Source organism: Octopus bimaculoides, chromosome 24, assembly GCF_046866305.1.
Source record: "Octopus bimaculoides isolate indiv1 chromosome 24, ASM4686630v1, whole genome shotgun sequence".
In the NCBI taxonomy this organism is placed as follows: domain Eukaryota; kingdom Metazoa; phylum Mollusca; class Cephalopoda; order Octopoda; family Octopodidae; genus Octopus; species Octopus bimaculoides.
The window spans coordinates 27,599,944-27,619,800 of NC_142951.1; the positions used below are offsets into that span (position 1 = coordinate 27,599,944).

Sequence of the window (19,857 nt, forward strand, 5' to 3'; positions counted from 1 at the left end):
CAAGCTACTTACCACAAAGCCCCCTTTTTTTTTTTTTTAATTGCTTTTTTCTACTTGGTCCTCTCCATCATGATGATTGTGCTATAATGGTTCTTCATAGAAAGAACCATAACAAAATATTTAATCATTGAAATATCTACATATGTTTTAAGCATTATCACAATATACCCAGTATTTTAAGCATTATCACAATATACCCAGTATTCTAAATATTTTTTGCAATATACCCAGTATTTTAACATTGTCTCGATATACCTAGTATTTCAAATATCCCAATGTACCTAGTATTTTAAATATCCCAATGTACCGAGTATTTTTAAATATCCCAATGTACCTAGTATTTTAATGATTATCCCTGTACACTCTAGTATTTTAAACATGTCCAGAGGTGCAAGTATTTTAAACCAGAGATTAACAGGGTAAATGTTTTGAACAGGTTTGCCCAACATACAATATAGTTTCTTGAAAAGTACAACAACAACAATTGTAAAAAAAGAAAAGAACGAAAAAGAAAGAAAAAAGAACATTAGTTGATAGGAATGATGACTTTAACACAATTCCTCTGCAGAATTCTTCGCTCCTTGCTTCAAACAGATTTGAAGATAGGTGAAAGAGAAGAGAATATAGTCGACCAAAAATAACTCCTGTTCCTCTCAGATGTTGTTCCTAGAAACGTGTAACTGGATCTAAAGGTGGAAGAAAAAAATCAATTTTCTTTCAACTGAATTCAAGAATTTGGCAGGAAATCTTTAAGGGAAAAAGAACAAAAAACAAAAAAAAAAAACGAATAAATAAACGTGTAATAATAATAATAATAATAAATAATAATAATAATAATAATAATAATAATAATAATAATAATAAATGTAAAACTAGAACTTAAAAGTCTGAATATTGGAACAATTAACTTGCTGGATACATCACCTCAGGCTAATAATAATAATAATAATAATAAGGGGTTTTTTTTTCCCTCTCTCTCTTCTTGATTCTTTTATCTGGGTTTTCTTTCATCTGTTTTTCGTATTCTCTTCTTTTGGTTAACAGTGCGTATGCACACATGTATGTTTATATATGTGTGTATGTGGATATGTATGTATGTGTGTGTGTGTGTGTGTCTGCATGTGTGCTTCTGTATGTGTGTATGTTTGTGAGTGTGTATGTAAAGTATGTATGTGGCCTGTACCTCATTATCTTATTTCATTTACACACAGCTCTGCAGTTTTTTCATGTTTGTAATATCTGAAGTAGAAAACTAATAATCATTAAGTGTGTGTGTGGATTATACATATGTGTGTGAGAGTTTGTGTGTGTTACACATGCATTTGTGCGTGTGTGTTGTACTTGTATCTGTACTTATGTGTTGTACATGTGTGTGCATGTGTGTTGCATGTGCGTATGTGTGTGCATGTGATGTACGTGCATGTGTGTGCATGTGTGTTGTATGTGCGCATGTGTGTGCATGTGATGTGTGTGCATGTGTGTTGTACGTGTGTATGTGTGTGCACGTGTGTTGTACATGTGTATGTGTGTGCATGTGTGTTGTACATGTGTATGTGTTGTACATGTGTGTGTATGTTGTACATGTGAATGTGTGTGCATGTGTATTTTATGTGTGTGTGTATGCATGTGTGTTGTACATGTGTATGTGTGTATCTGTGCATTTGTGTTCTACTTGTGTTTGTGTGTGTCATGTGCTGTATGTGTGTTATATTTGTGTGTTGTATATGTGCCTGTGTGTGTTGGCAACAACAGCACTTAAGTAGGGTCTCAGAAACTCATTCAGAACAAGTCATGAACTTGGAAGAGTGTTGATACGATCTCAATGTGGAGCCACTTTAAAACACTTAAAGGTTCCTTGGCATTAATGGTGTATCAGCAAAAACATTCAACATGATAGATGCAGGTGTTGTTGGATGGTAGGAAGTTTGCTTCCCAACCACATGGTTCCAGGTTCAGTCCCACTGCATGGCACCTTGGGCAAGCATCTTCTACTCTCGCCCTGGCTTCATCGAAGCCATACATGTAGATTTGATAGATGGAAATTGAAAGAAGCCCAATATATATATATATGTATATCTAGAGTATATATATATATATATATATATATATATATATATATATATATATGTATGTAGTGTTCAACGAGGATGTCCTGCAAACCCTGGTGGAACAAAATCCTATTATAACTATTGATGAACTAGCAGAGAAGCTTGGATTTGGTCTGTCAACCATTCATTGACATCTGCGTGACATTGAAAATGTCAGCAAATTCAGTCAATAGGTTCCTCAGAAACTTACCGTGTCTCATCATGCGCAGAGAGTCTATGTGTGCTCTTCTTTGCTGTCACATCTCACGAATGAACCTTTTTGGGACTGAATAGTGACTGGTGACAAAAAATGGGTTCTCTATAAAAATGTCAAGCACCGAGGAGAGTGGGTTGGGAAAGGAGAAACACTGGCACCTCAGGCTAAAAAAGGTCTTCACCCATGTAAGATGTCGTTATCTGTTTCGTGAGATCTGAAAGGTTTAGTCCACTTTGAACTTTTAAACCCAAACCAAATGATAACAAAGGAGATCTACTGTGAGCAGCTTGAGCGGCTTAAGTCAGCGCTAGAAGAAAAATGACCATCTTTGGTTTCAAGATGAAAGGTGTTCTTCCATCAGGATAATGCTCGGCCCCATACAGCGAGGATGACATTCCAAAGGTTGGAGCAGTTTGAATGGAAAACGATGCCCCAACCACAATATTTCCCAGACATTGCCCCATCTGATTATCATTTATTCCATAGTCTTCAAAATCATTTGGACGGAAAAAATATGAATTCTGTAGACAAGGTCAGAACAGTAACGGGGGAGTATTTCTCCTCACGGACAAGTGAATTTTGGATGAGGGGCTTTGCAGGTCTACCAAATAGATGGAAGAGCATTGTAGAAAATGAAGGAGAGTATATTTTAGATTAAAAAAGAACTTTGTTTACTTTAATTTTGAAAAATAAAAGTAGTATAACAAAAACTCACATTATTTATAGGATGACCCTATATATATATAGTTCAAATATACAGAAAAAAGACAAAGACAGGTGTGGGAACAAGCAGGTGTATTAGTTTAATGGTTGGTGGGGAAAAATGGAAAAGTCTTTCATATATATATATATATATATATATATATATATATATTTACATACATATGCACACATACACATATTTATACATGCACACACACATATATACATATACATACATATATATTATTGTATAGTAATGCCCTTATATAAATAAATAAATATATATATATATATATATATATATACACACACACACATGTATGTATATAGTATTTTGATATTGCCAACTTAGTATATATATATATTTGGATTATTTTTTTCTTTTTGTTACTTAAAAAAACATGCAGGGGGAGGGGTATCATGACTGGAACACCACTGTGTGTCTATGTGTGTGCATATATATATATATATATATATATATACACATACACACACACACATGCGTGTGCTTCTAAGTATATGCTTGTCTTTGTGTACACAATGTGTTTGTATGTGTGTCTGTGTGTTAACATGAATTCCTCTGACAGCTGCATTAATCTGTCTCTTGTTCCTCCTGCCCTCCCCTCCAGGGCATAACTAGTTCACCACGCCACCACCACCACCATAGAATAAAAACCCCTAAATTTTTTTTTACTCTCTCTCTGGTCCTTTCCTTTCTCTCTCTCTCTCTCTCTCTCTCTCCCTCTATGACAGCCACTTTACAAGTGTTATCTTGTAATAAATATAAAAACACTCGACCCTTACTCCAATTTTATCAAATCCAGCCTCCCCAGCTTCAACCCCTTTCCTTTCCCCCTGTTGCTGTAAGATAGGTTGGGGGGTGGGGGGTGCAGTAGTGGAGGTGGCAGTGATGGTGGTGCTGGTTATAATGGTGAGAGAATTACTTAGGTTGTTTTAGTAAGTACACATCACTACATCACTTTTTTTATTCATGTAGATTGTGTATTTCTGCCACAAATGTATACTAACATGTCACTCAGAGCCAAGGAGGGGAGGATCTAAACCAGTGGTTCTCAACCGTTTTTTTTTTTTTTTTGTCTAGGGACCCCTTCGGTTCCTATTTTATACTACAGGACCCCCAAAGCCATTCGATGTTTTGAAAAAATAACTATGGCCTCGGGCCGACCAAGGCCTTGTGAGTGGATTTGGTAGACGGAAACTGAAAGAATCCTGTCGTATATATGTATATATATATATATATATATGTGTTTGTGTGTCTGTGTTTGTATTTCAGGCTTTACCTTAGGGACCCCCTTATAAACGCTTATGAAATTTATACATAAATATTTGCTTAAAATAACATTTTTACATTTATTTATTTAACAGTATTTAACAAAATAGGTTTATTGTCAATTAAAAGATTTCAATTAAAAAACATATATAAAATCAAATTGCCCATAAAAAGTATTTGCTGTCCACGGACCCCCTGTCTTGTCCTTGCGGACCACAGCTTGAAAACACCTGCCCCAACATCGCTTGACAACCGATGCTGGTGTGTTTACGTCCCCCGTAACTTAGCGGTTCGGCAAAAGAGACCGATAGAACAAGTACTAGGCTTCCAAAGAATAAGTCCTGGGGCCGATTTGCTCGACTAAAGGCGGTGCTCCAGCATGGCCGCAGTCAAAAGACTGAAACAAGTAAAAGAGTAAAAGAGTAAACGTTATTAGGAATTGCATAAAATATTGGTAAAATAGAGTGTGTGTGGTAAGAAGCTTGCTTCCCAATCACGGGTTCAATCCCACTGCGTGTGTCTGTATGTTTGAGTTTTGTCCTGTGCCATTGCTTAGCAACTGGTGCTGGTTTGATTACATCCCTGTAACTTGGCAGTTCAGCAAAAGCCAATAGAATAAGCACGAGGCCTTAAAAAATAAGTGCTGGGGGGTGATTTGAGTCAACCATTCAAGGCGGTGCCCCAGCATGGCCACAGTCCAAAGATTGAAATGAGTGAAAGATAAAAGAAGATATTTTGACAAGGAAATAATTAAAACTTTCTAAAGCTTAGTTCTTTAAATTTTTTTAGCATTTAAACTAGCCAGGTTCAGCCTCTCACACCTACCCTACAATGTCATTCTAAAAATAAACATAATCACATCATTGAAATTTTGAAGTTATGAGATAATGCAGGATTAATTCAAAACAATGTGAATAAATAAAGATTAGATTTTAGAGAATATTCTGAATGCTGAAGGAGCATTCTTTTACTTGTTTCGGTCATTTGACTGCGGCCATGCTGGAGCACCGCCTTTAGTAGACTTATACTTTGGACGCCTAGTACTTATTCTATCAGTCTCTTTTGCCGAACCGCTAAGATACGGAGACGTAAACACACCACCATCGGTTGTCAGGCAATGTTGGGGGCACAAACACATACACAAACATACACACACACATACATACATATATATATATATATATACACATATACGACGGGCTTCTTTCAGTTTCCGTCTACCAAATCCACTCACAGGCTTTGGTCGGCCCGAGGCTATAGTGGAAGACACTTGCCCAAGGTGCCACGCAGTGGGAATGAACCCGGAACCATGTGGTTGGTAAGCAAGCTACTTACCACAGCCACTCCTGAAATATCAATTTCAATTTATTATTTCCACTCATATTTATTGTTTTTTTAATTGTTTTTTGTTTTTTTTTTCTCCTCTATTTCAGCCTGTGTCATTTAGAAATTTGCTGTGAATTCAGGATTTGGATTCGTCTGTCCTTTGTCAACCGTATATTTCCAAGTCACAGTTACATCTGTTCCAACGATGGCTATGACATCACAGCACAGACCCGTTCCCAGGACCAATGCCCACATAAACCGATCGAATGTTCCGCAGAGAGCCGGTGTAAAGGTGGCAGGTGGCACAGGTGGAGCCTCTCAGTCCTCTGTGCCTCCTCTCGTCTATAGACAGGCTGCCCAGGCGAGCTATCAACGAATGACTGACCCAAAGAGCAAGCACGTCCTCAAAGAGGCAGTCGATGCCGTGGTGAACAGTTTTGCCAAGCACACACATGGTTACGGTAGAGGTAAGTAAGTTTCCTTGGTTTTAAACAGTTGTGGGTAAACTGCGGCCTACAAAACTTTTACTCTTTTACTTGTTTCAGTCATTTGACTGTGGCCATGCTGGAGCACCGCCTTTAGTCGAGCAAATCAGCCCCAGGACTTATTCTTTGTAAGCCTAGTACTTATTCTATCGGTCTCTTTTTGCCGAACCGCTAAGTTACGGGGACGTAAACACACCGGCATCGGTTGTCAAACAATGTTGGGGGGACAAACACAGACACACAAACAGACATATATATACATATATATATATATATATATATATATATATATACGACGGGCTTCTTTCAGTTTCCATCTACCAAATTCACTCACAAGGCTTTGGTCGGCCCGAGGCTATAGTAGAAGACACTTGCCCAAGGTGCCATGCAGTGGGACTGAACCCGGAACCATGTGGTTCGTAAGCAAGCTATTTACCACACAGCCACTCCTGCGCCTGGATGATACATGAAAAATTACTTTGAATTTTTTTAGTAATGCCTGACGATGAGCCAAGTCTCATGCAGCCTACTTCTCACAAAACGATGCCTATACCTAGTTTAGAAAATTGTCTTTATAACATTTGCGAAGACCTGTTGAGGCAAGTGAAATCGAAATCGAACTAAATTCGACGACTGGCTCCCATGCCAACGTCTCCTTCATTGGACACTAAACTCGTCTTGCGAAGAACTGTTGGGGCAAGCGAAAGCGGAATCGTGATGGCACCTGTACCAGTGGAGCGCTAAGAGCACCGTTCGAGCGTGATCGTTGCCAGTTGAGCATGTCCTCAGTGGCTGACAATATGTGCATCTCTGATGATGAGCAGGAGTAGTAGGGAGAGCATCATAGCCTTGTGTTGAGAGGAATTCTTTGGGATTTGAATAAATATTGTAAGAAAAGCAATGTTTGAAGGAAATATTAGCCATTTTTCATACTTTCTCGGGGTAAGCAAATAGGAAACAAGAGTTGGTACCTAAGGATAAAAATCATGTTACACAGTATAATTTATAAACCTGACATACCATATCTAACAGCTTGTGAAATAATCCTTTTTTAAAAAAAAAAAAAAAATTAATCATGCATTATCTTGTAGCTTTGAGATTTTGATGAGGTAACTGTTTATTTTTAGAATGATAATGTAGGGTAGGAGTGGGAGGCCAGATCTGGCCAGTTTGAACATAAAATACATGGAATGTTTCTTGCTGGATATGGCCAGTTTAAATGTTAAAGGATTGTAATTGTTTTTTTTTTTTCGTCTTATTTTTCTTTTCTGTTTTTCAGTTAATGTTGTAGAAGCTCTTCAGGAATTTTGGCAGATGAAATTAGAAAGAGGAGCTGATTTAAAAAACGGAGCGCTTGTCGTCTATGAGTCTCAGCCATCTAATGCCATGCCCTACGTCTGTTATGTCACGCTGCCCGGAGGAAGCTGTTTTGGCAGTTTCCAGGTGAGTATTTACCCAGTCTATTTCTTTTTCCTTTTTTTTTTCTTTTTTTTTTCCAATTTGAATCCACAAATGAGACCCGGTGGCTGTAAGGGAAAAAAATGTTGGATTAGTAGCCACATAGTCGTGGGTTCAAATCTTACTTCTGTAGCCAATATATTACATGAAATACTGTCATTTTGCTATTAAGAATGTGTGTGTGTGTATACATGTACATATATATACCATGTATACACATACACACACATACATATGTATGTGTGTGTGTGTGTGTATATATATATAGTGAGAATTTACAAAAAAGCAAAAGACGAAGACGGGTGTGTAAACAACAAACAGATGTATTAGTTTAATGCTCGGGAAGTGAGAAAGTCTTTTACATTTCGAGCCTACGCTCTTCGACAGAAAGGAACACAGAAATAAACAGGGAGAGAAAATAGAAGAAGGTATAGTGGCTAGCGACCTATCATGGTGAATATATATGTATATATATATTCACGCACGCACGCATATACATATAAGATAGGACAGAGATCGGGAGGGACAGATCAGATTGTAGGGTGGGGGGATGATATACATGGAATAGTAGAGGTGTTGGTTTTATGAGGGTGGACAGCCCGTAGTGAGTAGGCTTGATGGGTGAGGTGAGGGATAACTGTAAGCACAGAAAGGAGGTGGCTGGAGAAGATAGTGTGAGTGAGGAAGGGAGGATAATGGGAATAAGGGATGGAAAGGGTTCCTATTTGGTGGGGAAGGTGTGTGTGTGTGTGTATGCACAAGCATGGCTGTGTTGTTAAGAAGTTTGTTCAGGTTCCGTCCCACTGCATGGCACCTTGGGCAACTGTCATCTACTACAGCGCCAGGCCAACCAAAGCATTGTCGGTGGATTTGGTAGACGGAAACTGGAAGAAACTCGTCGTATATATATCTTAGCAGACTTTATATCATACTAAAAGTATATATTCCATTGAAAGCCTTCTAAATTGTGGTACTTGTCTTGAGAAAACTTCTTTTAGAGGCATATAGTGTCTGAATAACAGACAGGATGGTCATGGCTAGAATGTCTTTAATCGTAGGCCACCTATTGTATGAGGGTTGACATGAGAGCGAAGTGTAGTCCTAGACACTGTTTCTGAAAAACAGACAGGATGGTCATCCCTGGATTGTCTTTGATCATAGGCTTCCTACCGTATGAGGGTTGACCTGGCAGCTAAGTGTTCTAAGACAGTCTGTCTGAATAACAGACAGGATGGTCATCGCTGGAATGTCTTCAATCATAGATCTGCTACTGTACCAGGGTTGATCTTTGGGCTAAAACAACATTATGAAATTGTTTAGGTTTCCATTCAAATTCATGTGAAAAAAAAAAGATTCAACGAATCCTTTTCTTTTTTTTCTTCCATTTGTTTTTGCTTTTCGTCGTCCTCCTCGAAAGAACTGCTCCACAAAAGCTGAGGCCCGTCGAAGTGCTGCGAAAATCGCCCTCATGAACTCTGTCTTCAATGAACATCCATCTCGAAAGATTTCTGACGATTTCATTGAGAAAGCTGTTGGTGATGCTTTAGCTGCATTTAAGGTAATTGCTTATTTCTGTCCATCATCATCACCACTATCACCACCATCATCACCATCACCACCATCATCACCATCACCACCATCATCACCATCACCACCATCATCACCATCACCACCATCATCACCATCACCACCATCATCACCATCACCACCATCATCACCATCACCACCATCATCACCATCACCACCATCATCATCATCACCACCATCATCACCATCACCACCATCATCACCATCACCATCATCATCATCATCACCACCATCATCACCATCACCACCATCATCACCATCACCACCATCATCACCATCACCACCATCATCACCATCACCACCATCATCATCATCACCACCATCATCACCACCATCATCACCATCACCATCATCATCATCATCACCACCATCATCACCATCACCATCATCATCACCACCATCATCACCATCACCACCATCATCACCATCACCACCATCATCACCATCACCACCATCATCATCATCACCACCATCATCACCATCACCACCATCATCACCATCACCACCATCATCACCATCACCATCATCATCACCATCACCACCATCATCACCACCATCATCACCATCACCACCATCATCACCATCACCACCATCATCACCATCACCACCATCATCACCATCACCACCATCATCACCATCACCATCATCATCACCATCACCACCATCATCACCATCACCACCATCATCACCATCACCACCATCATCACCATCACCACCATCATCACCATCACCACCATCATCATCACCACCATCATCACCATCACCACCATCATCACCATCACCACCATCATCATCATCACCACCATCATCACCATCACCACCATCATCACCATCACCACCATCATCACCATCACCACCATCATCACCATCACCATCATCATCACCATCACCACCATCATCATCATCATCACCACCATCATCACCATCACCATCATCATCACCACCATCATCACCATCACCATCATCATCACCATCACCACCATCATCACCATCACCACCATCATCACCATCACCACCATCATCACCATCACCACCATCATCACCATCACCACCATCATCACCATCACCACCATCATCATCATCACCACCATCATCACCATCACCACCATCATCACCATCACCACCATCATCACCATCACCATCATCATCATCATCACCACCATCATCATCATCATTATTATTATTATTATATAAGATGGCAAGCTGGCAGAATTGGTAGCATGCTGGACGAAATACTTAGTGGTATTTCGCTACATGTCCCTACATTCTGATTTCATATTCCGCCAAGGTCAACTATGCCTTTCATTCTTTCAGGGTCAATAAATTAAGTACCAGTGAAGCATGGAAAGCAGACGTTAAACGACGACGACGATGATGATGATGATTTTATATATTTTATGCACAATTTTATAGACTTAATACACAACACTCTCCTTCTCTCTCTCTCATTCTTCGCCTTACCTTCTTTTCCTCTCTCCTTTTTTTTTCCACTCTTTGCTGATCCCTTCAACTAATTACATGAAAGCGTTACAGATGGGATAAGTAACAAAGGTAACAAAACTTGGTTCAAAACGAAAAAAAAAATTACACATTTCACCCACCACCACCACCTCTCCTTCCCCTATCTCCCTTTCTCCTCTGCAATTAATCTCATGGAAGCATTACAGACGGGCAAAGTAACAGAGGAACAAACAAAATTATAAGATTATGGCCACCATACGGAGAAGACATACTAAGTTGGAGCTCCATAATTTGTGTTTAATCAAGCATTTCAGCTTGTTTGTGGTGGTAACATTTCTGTGTAATTACACCCCCCTTTTTTTGGCAGGGGGTAATTCAGTAATATTTGTTTTGCATTTTTGTGAAGTCAAGAATTCACATATTTTTTTTTTCCCCAATTTTTGAAAAATGTCAGAGTGCAACGAAATAATGGTAATCAATGGAGAGCCTGGTATTCTGTGAATGCAGTTTTAACACCAAACGCAGCTGCGGTTGGAGATGGAATTGATTTATCGTCAAGGAGAAACAGGATTTCGTCTTGATGCCATGACAGCGATAACAAGTGCAACGATGCTGGCAGCAGCAGCAGCAGCAAAGATGTTGCTAACAACAACAACAGCTGCAGCAACAGTGTGCAGCAGCAGCAGAAACAACAATAAGAGGAACTATATCAACAAGAACAAGAACAGCAAGATCAAAAACAAAAACAACAAAAAGAGCAATGCCGGTATCAATGGTAACTGTAATGGAAACTTCTGGAAAACGACAACAACAACAACAACAACAGCAGCAGCAATAACGTAAAGAACCACAACAACACCATATTTATATGGCAGAACCGTTAGCATGCTGGGAAAAATGCTTGGAAGCATTTCATCCATTTTTTACATTCTGGGTTCAAATTCCACCGCGGTCAACTTTCCCTTTCATCCTTTCTGAATTGATGAATAAGTACCAGTTGAGTACTGGGGTTCATGTAATCAACTAACATCCCACCCTCACCGAAAATTCTGGGCCTTGTGCCTATAATAGACAGGATTATTATTTATTACCACCGCCTTAGTGAAGGCAGAGGTACTGTTTTCAGTTGTGTTTGTTTGTCTGTGGATAAGATATCTCAAGAACCACTGGATGGATTCAGATGAAACTTTCAGGGATGTTTGGCCTCATGAACTTGCATGAACAGATTAGAGTTTGGGATTCATCCAATACTGAACAAGGATTCTGGATTATTTTTCCTGTTTTTTTTAACTTAATTTTTGAGAGCAGTCAGGTTCATTTTTAGTATCCTCGTTTGTGAGAGCAGTCGAGTTTATTTCAGATATTCTGATTTTTAAAATCATCTCCAGCTAATCATTGAGAGGATGTGGGTGCTGCCTTGGCAGAGGTTTGCGTTCTCTCATTGCTCTTATTATTATTATTATTATTATTATTATTATTATTATCATTATTATTGTTATTATTATTATTATTATTATTATCATGACAAGCTGGCTGAATACCAGACAAAATGCTTAGTGAAATCTCTTCTCACTCATTAGGTTCTAAGTTCAAATCCCACCAATGCCAACTTTATCTCTCATCAGTGAATACTAAGACCAATGTAATCAACTAATCCACTGCCTTCAAAATTGCTGCCCCTGGGTCAAAATTCGAAAATGTTGTTGTTTTCTTCTCCCTCTTCTTCTTTGTCCTCTTCTTCATCCTCTTTGTTGCCCTTTTCATCTTTGTCCTATCTTTCCTCTTCATCCTCTTCTTTGTCCTTCTTCATCATCATGTTTGCCTTTTTTTTCTTCTGTCCATTCTTCTTATCCTTCTTCCTTGTCTTTTTCTTCTGTGTGGTGGACAGAGGACAAAACATTATACAGCCTGCCTTCAAGCCACAACAGTAACGAATCTAAACTTAAGACTTTATGGTCATTTATCAGTTAATTACTCCTAATATCGTTGCCATTGTCTACCAAATTGTTTATAAAATTTAAGACCTGATATAATTAAAATGTTTTATTCCTGTATGCATGTATGTGTGTCTGTGTGCGTGTGTGTGTGTCTATCCATACAAACCTCTATATGTACTCATGTCATGCCACAATAGACAGTTGGCATCTGGACAGCTCCCTGCTAACCAGCTGCTGTCAAACCATCCAACCCATGCCAGCATGGAAAGCAGACGTTAAACGATGATGATATATGTGTATGTTTACATGTCTGTCTGTCTATCTGTGTGCGCATGTGTTTGCTAGCAGTTCACTGGCACATTTCATCTTGCTCTATCTAAATAATTGCTTATTTTCTCTACAATGTTGTCCTTGCGTCACCTTACTTTTCCTCACTTTCTGCCTTGCTTCCACCTTCGTCTTTTCACTTTCTTCACTTTCGCTTTTACCTCTTTAGCTCATTCTTGCTTTTATCTCCAGTCCACTCATAAGTCATTTCTTTCGTCTTTGCAGGGAAAGAAAGAAGATGCTGAGGATGCTAACACAGGAATCGGGGCCTTCAAGTTCATGTTGGAAGCAAACAAGAGCCGAACAATGCTAGAGTTTCAAGAATTGATGACCGTCTTCCAACTGCTGCACTGGAATGGTAGCTTAAAGGCGATGCGGGAGCGGAACTGCTCTCGGCAAGAAGTTCTTGCCCACTACTCCCACCGTGCATTAGACGATGATATGCGCTCACAGATGGCTCTCGACTGGATCACGAGGGAGCAGGAGACTGCAGGAATTATTGATCACGAATTAGAAGTTGCTGAGCAAGAACTGGAAAGCGCTCGGCTCGCTGGTAGAGAACTGCGTTTCCCAAAGGAGAAAAGAGACATTCTGATGTTAGGACTGAGTCAAATAAGACCAACTGATAGTGTGGCTTAAAGGAAATCTCACGTTAGATAGAACAGTGCTGATAGTACATCTCCTTGTCTCCTCCCTCTTCGATCTTAATCTGTCCATCATCGTCTCTTAAATTTAGCAAAGATTGGCACCAGCTTTGTCACATTTCCTGATGCTGTGAATCTACATGACTTCTGGTGAACTGAACAGGAAAAGATAGAGATAAAAAACAAACCAAAAAAACACTGCAGACAGACAGACATTACATCTTGTCTGTTCCCTCTTCAATCCTAACCTTGTCTCTATCATCATTTTTCTAAATTTTGCATGATTACTGCCAGCTTTGTTGTCTTTCTGAATGCTGTGAATTTAAAATGGTTGCTGGTGATCTGAAAACGCAAAAAAAGGAAAAAACAAACAAAAAAAATACAGATTTGCTAAAACACAGCAGATAAAACATCTCCTTGTCTGCTCCATCTTCAGTCATAATCTTGTCTTCTATCAGTTCTTAAATTTTGCAAGATTACCACCAGTTTTGATGTCTTCCTGATGGGGTGAACTGAAGTAAAATTAATGTTACAATGGCTACATTTAAAATGCTTTGAACACCAAACAATTTTAACAAGTATTTCATATATTGTAGCCATCTCAAATTGAAGGGGGTTCAATCATTATATCACAGCTTTTAGTATTGATCCCCTTTCATTACACTTGTTACAATTTTAGACTTTTTGGTTGTTTTGGGGTTTGTCTTTTTTAATGAACAAAGGATTTTTTTACCTCATCACAACCATCTTTGAATCAGATGTTGCAATTCTTTCATTGTTTTCTGCCTTCTCGTGCCAACTCTTGTTGTATTATGGATACGTTATTGTTCTTGTGTATGTGTGTGTGTGTGTGTGTGTGTCAAAGAGTGAGAGAAAGAGAGACTGAATTGAGGAAAATCATTGTTACTCTTACCATACATTAAACACCTTATATCTGTGTGTGTGTGTAGTATATATAAAATATATATATATATATATGCATATACCTGAATGAGTGGACAAATGGAAGAAAAGGGCACTCAATACTTTTAGTGGGTGTTACATGTATTATTTAAAACCGTTTGAGTTCCAGTAACTTAGTTTCGCAAGCCTCTAACAGAAGCCTGTCTCTTTCAGGTTTTCGATTCGGTTATCTAAAACCTGGAAAAAGACAGCCTCTGTTAGAGGCCTGAGAAACTTTAAGTCGCATGGAACCGAATCGAACTTTTAAATAATATATATATATATATATATATATACACACACACACACACATACACATATATAAACACATGCACTCACACATACATACAAATAAACACATATATATCATCAGCATCATCATGTTTATTTTATTTATTTTCATTTTTATCCTTATTTATCAAGTATTTTGTACTGAATTACATCTTCTACTTAGCAGCTTTTTTTGTCATGCCAAAAATAACTGCCATCATAAAAGTAACTGAGCATTTGTTTTTCAAAGCTCCATAGATCACAGAAATATAACGTTTGAAATATTTTCTTTTCTTTTTTCTTTTTATTATTATTATTATTATAATTTTTACTGCCTGAATTTTTTTCCCCCAAGAGACTGCCTGCCTAGGTGGTGTTAGATCTTTGGACTAAATGTTTTTTTGTTTTTTTGTGTTCCATGTCCCCTCTTTTATTACCAGTAGCAATGTATTTGCGTTAGCGTTAACTTACGTCCATTATACCACACCACACCACTGTTGCCACTACCACCAAACATTGGCCTTGAATCTTTTACAAAGAAACTAAAAGCAAAGAATTTCAGAATCAGCTAAAATTAGTTGCAGCTGTCAGAAGCGGATTGAAATGTTGAATTACCTGCCCTTGGCCACAAATAAACTGTGGCAGGAGAATGTTGTGTGCTGTCGTCAATGGATGATGGGCCAACATGAACTCATAACCAATTGGTTGACATGTTGGTAGATTTTCTTTCTGAGCTAGAGTAACTTGTTTCAAAATGTGTATTTGTGTAAATAGATTTATGCTAAGCTTGTGTCGATTTACTATAAATTGCTACAAACTGCAAACAGAATAAAACAGTAATGTATACATACATACATACATATACACATACATGTGTGTCTATATATATATATATATATATATATATATATATATATATATATGTATATATATATGTATATAAAAGAATACAAAAAATGGAACCAGAACACAACAGGCGACATCAAAGCATCCAGACAGACGATACAAAAAGGGACAAGAAAAAACAAGGACGGGTCATTTGGAGTTTTCTATCTTCAGTCGAGTTCCGGATCTTCTCAGCAGTTTCAGCTATAACCAGTATAACCAGCCGAAACTGCTGAGAAAATCGGGAACTTGACTGATGATAGAAAACTCTGAATGACCCGTCATTGTTTTTTCTTGTCACTTTTCGTATCATCTAACTGTCTGGATGTTTTATTGTCGCCTGTTCTGTTCTTGTTCCATTTTTTTTTTGTATTATTTTTTATATATACATATAGCGGCATATGTACTCTTTTGGTCTCTCTCTCTCATATATACATATATATATATATATATATATATATATATATATATGTGCATGTGGGTACATACATGAAACAAATCATACAAAACTGCACATGCACTAACTCCAAATACTGCACACATAAACACATACATGCAGAAATACCTTGTTGATATTGTTGAAATTCCAATGAAGGAGCCTTGGATCTAGGTTAGAAACCGGCTCTTTCTCTATTGGCAAGAAATCTTGAAATAAAACTGACTAATGACATACATACACACAATTACAGGAGGCGTAAGCACTTGATTTAACAGACTAAAAGAGGGGAAATGTGTCCATTAATGCCGAAAGTCTTTTAAATTGAAACTTATATAGGGTTTTTTTTAATTATTATTTTTAATATGAAAAACAAAAAAAGGATTTAATACAATATACTCTACTGCACAATATGAAATTTTTGAAATACAAATTGTGGTGATGTAATTTTTATATCCCTATTTTGAAAATAATTTTACTGTAACTACAGTGGTTATACAGTACTGTATTTATTTTTGTTCAATCTGTTAATCTGAAATCATTTAAATCAAGGCCAAGTGTTTACTGTATATATATACATACACACTATATATATATTAATGTGTGTGTGTGTGTGTGTATACATATGTATGTATGTATGTATGTATATTCATTATTCTTATACAAGAATGTTGTTGACAGTAACTTTGAAATTGTGACCAGCTAAGGCATTGTCTGATGATAGCTGGGCAAAACTTCGAAGTCACAATCAACAACATTCTTGTATAAGAATAATAAATTTGTACTCTACAAAAGTGTAGAGCAACCCATCAGATCACTGTAAAATTGTCTGTTATAACTTAACATAAAAACAAACATTTATATATATATGTGTGTGTGTGTGTGTGTGTGTATATATATATATATATATATATATACACACACACACACTGTCTGGTTTAAAAAGCCACATCAGACGCCATGAAAGGGCTAAGGTGTAGGTGCAGGAGGTGGTCAAACTCTGTGTAAGGAGTAGACAACCACCGTACCACCGCATATATATATATATATATATATATATAAATGTATGTTTTTTTGTGTGTGTTTTGAATTGGTCATAGATAGGTGTGTGTATGTGTTTGTCAAATGGTTGTTTAAACCATTTGGTTATTTATTATTTGCAATGTCATCTTCATGGTTTAATAGGAAATTGACAGAAACGGCCATTTTCTACACTAAACTACAAAGAAAGAGAATTTAAGAGATGTTGTTGCCAGGAATGTGGAAGTAATAATTACGCAAGCAAAACACCCTGAGGGGTTGGGTTTTTGTTGATGTGACAAGGAACAGCATCAAACCTAACGCAACGTGCATATGTAATCTGATTCCATGCTAGCATGCTAAGAATATATTTGATATTCCATCTTAATATGTTTGACTTACATAGTGACATTATAATATGGTGTATATATATTGTATAGTCTAGATCAGTGTTTCTCAACTTTATTATCCTTGCGTAACCCTTAAAATAAATTACATGTCTTAAGGAACCCCCTGCACAAAAAACATATATTATATACCATATCTTTCTCATATTTTTTTCATTGTAGTTCATGTGGTAAATATCACATATATATATGTGAGTGTGTGGGTGTTATATTTTTTGATAACATAATAGGTTAGATAGGATGATGTCTATATTACAATATTACAATGACCAATAATATTTTGTGCATGTATAGGGATATTAAGATCATGAAATTAGCATTAGCTTACCTCACTCTTTCTCACAGAACCCCTAGGAACCTTTTGTGGAACTCTAGGGTTCCAGAGAACCCTGGTTGAGAAACACTGGTCTAGATAGATATATAGATAGGTAGATAGAGCATCGTTATCGTTTAATGTCCATCTCCCAGGCTGGCATGCATTGGACCAGTTTTACCCCGTGTCAGCATGGAAAATTGATGTTAAATGATTATGTGTGTGTATATATATATATATATATATATATATATATATATATATATATACAAACACACACACAGGTGCGCACGCACAAACATTAGTTGTAGTTAACACAATTGGAACCGAGATCACCCTCAACACACAGACCCAAATTCTCAGATTTGTAAGTAATCTTTTTGTTTCACAGTTGAACAAGATGGTGGGAATATTTACTTTCCCTATTACAACCATGTCATAAAATACAAAAAAAAAAGAAAGAAAATCCATACTTTTATGGGAGAAATGAAAAAAAAAAAAAAGATTAAATAGTATTTCATATCTTGCCAAAAATTTGCCTTTTATTTAACTTTATTTATTATTTTTTTTTTTGTGTGTGTGTATTTTGTTCGAAAATTACTCCTGAGTTCTATTGAATATTTTACACTTAATATTCTATCTTAATGTATCGAACTAACATAGCAACATTATAATACAATATGCATACGCTATAACTTTTATATAAAGTTTAAAGCTCTTCACCTCAGATTTCTTGTTGCCAAAATTTCCTGCTTGTTGTTATGGTTTCTTTGCAGTTTTAAGGGCCAAAGTTGGAGTGAATGGGTGCCATAGGTGGTGTATGGATTGTGATTATTAAAATTGATAATGGCTAAAATGTGATGGGGGACCATTTCCTCGTTCTAATTAAATGTGAATGAAAGAAGTTTTCTCTTTGATTCACATCAAGCTGCAGAGGTCAGGTGTCCAGTTGTTAGGTGATCAGTCCAGCGATTATTGATAGGTCTGTCCAGTTACTAAATAGATTGGGTTTTGTTGTAATATAATAGAAATCGCCAACATGTAACTATTATTATCAGTGAGTTAGAGAATGATAGTGGGGACAGAAACAGGGGTCTTGTAGAGGAGATACATGGCAGGCCTCAGTTGGGAAAGGAGAGGAGAAAGAGAGAGAGAAAAGATGGTGGAAAATGGTGGAAAAGGCGGTGAGCTGGCAGAAACGTCAGCACGCCAGGAGAAATGCTTCGCGGTATTTTGTCTGCCATTACGTTCTGAGTTCAAATTCCGCCAAGGTCGACTTTGCCTTTCATCCTTTCGGGGTCGATAAATTTAAGTACCAGTTACGCACTGAGGTTGATGTAATCGACTTAATCCGTTTGTCTGTCCTTGTTTGTCCCCTCTATGTTTAGCCCCTTGTGGGCAATAAAGAAATAAGAAAAGATGGTGGAAAATATGAATTGGGGTGTGTCCATTCAATTAATATTCTTCAGTTTTTATTACCTTTAGTCTTTGGCAGGGCAACATCCATTCTGTTTAATGGTTGCTGCATAGGGGGCACTTCATCTGTTACGAGCAAGGGCACTAAATAACAGGGAACTAGAAACCCAGGCAAGAGTTCAGTGATTCATATCTTAGGACTGTAGTGTATCTGTGACAAGAACTCTTTTAACTTACTACGGCCCAGTTCATCGGGCTATAAGTAGCAGCAGGAGAGGTGCCATTTTAAGTTTGATGAGTGGTCTGTTAGCCAAATTCTTGTAAATACACTGAGCTTAGAGAGTAAACAACATCTTACCATTGATTGCTCCTACATATTTCCAATGATAACCTGTCACTCAATGATTTCAAGAATTCACCATTTATCATATATTCAACCATGTATTCATTCTGTGGCATCTTTGGTGATAGTTCCAACTGTGTGTGTACTACCTTTTGCACTTCAGTGATAAAAACCACTGGAAACTACCACCTGTGTACGTGCTACCACTTTGGTGATACTACCAGCTGTTTGTGTCCTACCTTTTATACTCTGATATAATAACTATTGGATATACCTGCTTACGACAGTTTTCTATTATTTTAA

At 37.5% G+C, this 19,857-nt stretch overlaps 1 protein-coding gene across 1 annotated transcript in view; it reads left to right on the forward strand.

Annotated features, from left to right (window-relative positions):
• LOC106877441 (protein limb expression 1 homolog) overlaps positions 1–15,020 on the forward strand; it is a 40,688-nt gene extending 25,668 nt beyond the window's left edge. The window contains exons 2-5 of the mRNA XM_089340906.1: positions 5,731–6,090; positions 7,388–7,551; positions 8,984–9,124; positions 13,104–15,020. Of these exons, the coding sequence (XP_089197032.1) occupies positions 5,829–6,090; positions 7,388–7,551; positions 8,984–9,124; positions 13,104–13,517 (981 nt within the window). The 5' untranslated portion in view covers positions 5,731–5,828 and the 3' untranslated portion in view covers positions 13,518–15,020. The remainder of the gene's footprint in view (positions 1–5,730; positions 6,091–7,387; positions 7,552–8,983; positions 9,125–13,103) is intronic.
• The last annotated feature ends 4,837 nt before the right edge of the window (positions 15,021–19,857 follow it).